Source organism: Haliotis rubra, unplaced genomic scaffold (assembly GCF_003918875.1).
Source record: "Haliotis rubra isolate DU_JTF1 unplaced genomic scaffold, ASM391887v1 Scf38, whole genome shotgun sequence".
In the NCBI taxonomy this organism is placed as follows: domain Eukaryota; kingdom Metazoa; phylum Mollusca; class Gastropoda; order Lepetellida; family Haliotidae; genus Haliotis; species Haliotis rubra.
The window spans coordinates 110,057-116,691 of NW_025767057.1; the positions used below are offsets into that span (position 1 = coordinate 110,057).

At 41.6% G+C, this 6,635-nt stretch overlaps 1 protein-coding gene across 1 annotated transcript; it reads right to left on the reverse strand.

Annotated features, from left to right (window-relative positions):
- Positions 1–3,205: 3,205 nt before the first annotated feature.
- On the reverse strand, positions 3,206–5,541 carry LOC124286318. The gene is made up of 3 exons (XM_046722680.1): positions 5,456–5,541; positions 5,151–5,222; positions 3,206–3,651 (listed from the first exon to the last, which is right to left on the reverse strand). The coding sequence occupies exons 1-3, from the start codon at positions 5,532–5,534 to the stop codon at positions 3,257–3,259; spliced, it is 546 nt and encodes a 181-aa protein (XP_046578636.1). The 5' UTR covers positions 5,535–5,541; the 3' UTR covers positions 3,206–3,256.
- Positions 5,542–6,635: the final 1,094 nt, after the last annotated feature.

Genomic DNA, 6,635 nt, shown 5'->3' on the forward strand with positions numbered 1-6,635 from the left:
ATTTTCTCGTAGCTCACATTTGGTCCAGTGGGTAAATACTAAGCCTAATATGTTTCAAGATTTTAGGAAATTCATTCTTGGTGTGGAGGACCCGGAGACGATTAGTGGAGAACATTGTGAAGAACATGCAGCTACAGATACCACAGAACCAGAACCGCCGGTGTCTGTCATCTACCAGCCCCCACCCAATCACAAGAGGAGGAGTCTGTTCACGTATGGTGGCATGATAGCTAAACAGTTATCTGTTGTTGCACTCATGAAGGACCTTGTGGGTACAGCTGACCATGAGGGGATGACAGACGAAGGCACTAAAGACACTGAGAATGACCATGACGAAACAAATGAAAGCGCCGACGACGCTAAGACACAGGACGAGAAGCAAACAGACGTTGGCACTGAAGATATTAATGTAAAGGATGTCGAGGGGGTTGGTATGAGAGGCTCTGGTGATGTCACAATGGAGACACTAAGTATTGAACCCAATAGACATTTACAAGAAGGTGAAACGCAAGTTAGACCCGACAATCATTGCCATGTTAAGGGCGATATTAAGAAAGATATGTACAATCCACCAGTGCACAGGACAGGCACAGATGACCCTACAACAGAAAACCCATTCAAAGAAAGAGAAGATATGAAAGACAATGAACCAGATTTGGATGAGAAGAATAAATCGGGTAGTATTGGAATAAACATATTTGTTGGAGGGTGTTCTGAAGAGTTTATGGCCTTAATTAAACAGGAACCTACTGCCGAAAATGATTTCCAAAATATGGGGAAAGAAGACAATTGTTCCATGTTACCAACTCAAGGTGTTCCTGAAAAAGAGGTTAAAGAACACACAATACAAATTGGAGAGCATTGTTCAGTGAAAAGGGAATGTCCGCCAACGCGCTACAGTGAAAAGAGTCCATATTATGGTCGCATAAGGCCCATAGTGTTCAGCATGAATCCTCTACCTCCTCTGGAATCCTCTACCTCCTCTGGTGAATCGAAGATAAAGGAACCAGTAAGTAGTATGAGCACTGAAAGTACTGACGCTGATGCAACGCGAGTATGTCATCCTAATGAAAGTCAAGTTGTGAAGATGAAGGATAAACACATTCAGACATCAGAAGAATTTGATGAGAACATAGGAGAGTTTGGTCAGGCAACTGGTGTGATTATGAAAACCAAGGTTGACACTGAATCACAGCTTGATGACACTTCATCGGATAATAAGCCTCTTAGGCGTGACAGTGCTACCATAACAGAGGTCCATGGCATACCTGATCGACTGCGGAAGATGAAATGTTTACAAAAGGCTATTCTGAAAAGGAGAAATACAAGTTTTGATATGATAAGAACACAAAAGAAAAGATCCCCCTCAAGCGTCCAGTTACAGAGGCAATCCACATCATGCGAGCTGTTAAAACACCTGCCAGACCGTCCGCGACAGGTGATATCCTTTCCTGAAAGACACCCTTGCCATGAAGAAGAAAAGAAAGAAACACTTATGACACCAAGTCCTCCAAAGACCGGATTCAGACGTTTCGCAGAGAGATTCCGCATATCAAAACCTCCACCAGACAGTGTATATGATATTGGTCATTCGACTAATTCCAAGAGCATAAGCATCATTGATGTTTCCCCTAAAATAATTGACGAAAGCCTGTATGAACCTGATGTGGAACTTTCAGAGAAGCATCGCGGGTTCAAGAGTATACGCCCATTATCTCGGGTTCTAATGGCCTTAAGAGCAACTTACAATGCAAAGAAGGCCCAATCAGAAGACATTACATCTATATCCAGGGATTTAGAGGAAAATGGAACACCATATACAAGAACGAGTCCTACATTTGAACGTAAGGCTACCGTCATGAAACAGAAAACACTGTCCAGGTCTAATACCCTCCTGAACCTTGAGCTGCCCATTGAAAATTTTTTCAGACCCAAATTGAAGAGAACTTCAACATTGACACGTATTCCTGTTGATAATGGAACCAAACATAATATTCCTGTGTTCTTGGGATAATTTCATTGGGAAAATGTACCTGTTTAGTTACTTTGGTAACAGTGTTCATTCATTAAGGTGTTGCCTTTCTGGGTGATACGAAAATATTTACTTCATGATATTACAGTTTAAAATGTACAGTATGAAACATACAGCTTTATGGCTGACCACTTCTTCCTTACTGCACAGATCGAGGTTTCGATGTAGATTCTTACATCGTTATCAAGCTGAATGTGACCCTTAAGTGATTTTTAACTTGATAACGATGTAAGAATCTACATCGAAACGTCGCTCTATGCAATAAACAAAATGTCGTCATTTATAAAGTTGTAAATCTCATTCTTGATTTTCCGATCAAACAATAAAACGTACGATGTTTGGCTACTAATTCAACGTTTCTTATCACGTTTAGGATCACTATATGACACTCAAGCAATGAATGAGTGATAAAGTTTGGGTTTACATCATTGTAAGGAATGTTTGATCTATATCAAGACTGAGATCAATCATGAATATTTAAATACATACTAAGTACATAATAATCGAGAAAACGCTTATGGTCAGGTTTATCATATTCTGGTATAGTGTTTCCTTCATGCATCGCGTGTTTCCATGTGTGTAGAATACAACTTGTATAGACTCTGACTCATTGTTCCTGAACTTTACTCGAAATTTGAAAATTGATCTGTGAAACAGATAAGTTCATACCATCCAAGGTATAACTGAATATGATATGCGTACATTCATGATGTAAGTGACCCGTGAAGGTCCGAGTTAGAAGAACCTTGAGTAATCCATGCTTGTCGTAAGAGGCGACTAACGAGATCGGGGGGTCAGGCTCGCTGACTTGGTTGACACATGTCATCGGTTCCCAATTGCGCAGGTCGATGCTCATGCTGTTGATCACTGGATTGTCTGGTCCATACTCGATTATTTACCGACCGCCGCCATATAGCTGGAATATTGCTGAGTGCTGCGTAAAACTAAACTCACTCACTCACTATGATGTAAGACATTTTCTTCATAGATAATTTTACCATTACTGACGATGTTATTCAACATTAAAAGTTATGGTCGCGGCGAAGCTATTTTGCTGAATAATGCTATATCAGTCATATCGCGGACTGTCAACTGTACATGGAATAATGAAGTGATGGAAGTTACAGATTATTTCCACTTTGCATAATAAGCATTTTAATGACAATAAAGTAATGCAGTAAAAGACAGATTTTATTTTATCTTTTAAATATATTGAAAGGTACGTCAGAGGGAAATTAATTCAAAATACGAATCAGATTTCCTAGGACCAAGAATGAGAGAATCGGTGAACTGGATGTACACCATGTCTCCTGTGTGGAGTATCTCCTGCACTGTGAGATCGCTGTAACCATCGCATGGCAAGGACTGACAAGGAGAGGATGACACAGTAGCTGACTGCAGGATGGCCTCCGTATGTGATGTCGCATCGAATCTGACGATGTGATGGGTAGCCTGGGTTCCGTTACTGCCCAGTGGTAAGCAGTAGCCCAGGTGGCTCTTGATGCGGTAAATGCCTGGGCGGGATACAACAAGATGTCCAGCACCATCATATTCCACGTGCTGTAGGAAGCTGAGGGCGTGGTCTGCATTCCAGTCTCGGAGTGTGCGAGGACCACCTTCTGAAACACATGAGGTTTCTTGGCAAGTGTTAGTCATGAAAGGAAAGCTACTTCCTTTTCAAGAATAGTTGTTACTTTATTGTCTCAAATATTATTGCTTTGGCTTATTTCTTGGTGTAATTTGTGAGAGGTCAGACGATACCGAGTATAGTCAGAAAAGGATTATATCATATTATCACGGACTCCTGAGGAAATAAAAAGAGCGAATGCACACACATGGAAAAAGGTATGGCAACATCTATGGTTTTAATACTGGCATTTCAATGAAGGCAATTGCAAGAGAGCTGGTTGGCCACAAAACACTAGCAAACTAATGACGTTAAGGACCGTTAGCGTTGAGGGTGACCACGAGTGACAGCTCCTAGGGAGGATACAGCTCTTCTCAGAATCACAAGACATTGTCCGGTCAGGGAGTAGCTTCCGCATCGTCGTTTGTCTAAAATTACGGTCCAAAATAGCCTGCATATGCACAACGGAATATTTTGCAGTAGGTACCGTTTGGCGGGGGTCCATTGCTGGTGTGGGGATGCCTCTCTAGTTACTGTAAACCTGACCTTGTGAAGATTAGATAAAATAATGGACAACGGTACATCACTGACATCCCAGACAAGGTTGTTGTACCATACTTCGATGACCATCCTCTAAGCTCAAGGCCAGTCTTCATGGACGACAATGCTAGGCCACATCGTTCATTTACCGTTGGTGATTTCGTACGTGAAGGGGCGGAAGCAACTCTACGTTGACCCTACAGGAGTCCAGAACGCAATACCAGAGAGCAAGTTAGGGGAACGTAGTGTCGTAGAATACGCCAAGGGGATGCGAGAAGGGCCAGGGGTGTTATTGTGGAGGTTTCAGCAGATATTGACATTGTCCCCGGTCATTGATACTTGTGTGATTTCTTGAGGATTGTATGCCAGAATCTTAGAAATGGCCACACGTCATACTACCATAGCATTTGTGACCCACTCGTGTTATCCCGGGACAAGCTGAATACCGAGGTTACGGAAAGGGGCGAGTGTGACGAATGACTACCATAGTTATCAGCACTACAAAATGGGTCAATGTTTGCCAGGTTTGTTTCCACGAATAAACATGTTTTTCATTCTCTTTGCTTGTAGATTTGCAATTTGCAATTCAATTATTCCTTGAGGGTCTGTTCATCCGGATAGTAAGTCAATTAAAGTTTGGATAAGTTCCTTTGCTATTGTTAATGGTATCATATTGATACTACGCAAAATATGGGATGTTGAGGTCCGTTTTTCCATGTGTATGGTTTTAAGCGTCAAAACAATTTCCATAACATTAATAAAGCTCCATTGTACGATTCAGACTTTATCACGAGCGTGTGTTCATGCTGTCTAACATATGGAGATGACATCAGGTGTTTCCTCACTCGGCCCAAACACATGGACAGGCAAGTCATATGTGCCCCTGAATCGACGCAGTAACAGTAAATGGTGCTATTAGAAAAAGCAATCAAATTTCGAAACAACACAAACCCTTCTTCTCGTTCACCCGGAGCAGTCCAGACAAATGAGCCCCTATGAATGCATCAGGGGAAGGGGAGTCTTCTGAAAAAGAAGACAAGAATGATTTAGAACTGCCTAACAGTAGATATATGTTCAGCTAACCTTTTTGTCAGTTGACTCCCATCAGTAGATCCAAGAGCTTAAATGTGAGTGAGTGAGCGAGCTTTGGTTTTACGCCGCTTTTAACAATATTCCAGCAATATCACAGTGGGGGACGATCGAACACTTTAACCACTAGGCTAACCCCGCCCTTCATCATAATGTATTAAGCCTACCTATTGTACACGCCTCTGTCTGTTTCTGCACGCATGCCAGTCCTCCTTTCTCGGCCTTTGAAAAGAGAAACACAGTCATTATACAAGTGTTGATCCATCAGAAGACCCCCATGTGTGTATTTGCCATTTGAACAAACTGCTCAATATAAAATATTGACCTACCCGTACATAAAATATAGAACTACGAGCTGTAGTGTTCAACAATTGAACCCAAATCTATCTCTGCTTTGTACTGTACATACTATAGCAAAGTGCCATGGGTCGTGATCTGCTGGCACAGCGCCTTCAGCATGCACTACTGCGTGGATGTGTGCGCTATATTAATATCCAACAAACAAACAAAGAAATTCACTTTATAGACACTTGCTCCAAATAATAGTATTTATATTTAGGATCGTGCAACAATGCATTTACATAACGAGTTGGAAATTGGACTGGTATACATTTTTGCCTCGTCTTTACGCTATGCAATGGAAGCTAAAAGACATCATCGTGTCAATGATTTCAACGTAATAAGCATTTTGGACGTTGCATCATTGAAAAAATTTAAGTGCACATAAATTTGAGTGCACGTGTTGCAGGAAAGTTTTCATCGATGCATGTACATTGTGGTAAGGCTACTGTAAACCTGACCTTGTGAAGATTAGATAAAATAATGGACAACGGTACATCACTGACATCCCAGAGACGGTTGTTGTACCATACTTCGATGACCATCCTCTAAGCTCAAGGCCAGTCTTCATGGACGACAATGCTAGGCCACAACGTTCATTTACCGTTGGTGATTTCGTACGTGAAGGGGCGAAAGCAACTCTACGTTGACCCTACAGGAGTCCAGAACGCAATACCAGAGAGCATGTTAGGGGAACGTAGTGTCGTAGAATACGCCAAGGGGATGCGAGAAGGGCCAGGGGTGTTATTGTGGAGGTTTCAGCAGATATTGACATTGTCCTCGGTCATTGATACTTGTGTGATTTCTTGAGGTTTGTACGCCAAAATCTTGAAAATGACCGCATGTCATACTACCATAGTTATCAGCACTACAAAATGGGTCGATGTTTGCCAGGTTTGTGTCCACGAATAAACAGTTTTTCATTCTCTTTGCTTGTAGATTTGCAATTTGCAATTCAATTATTTCTTGAGGGTCTGTTCATCCGGATAGTAAGTCAATTAAAGTTTG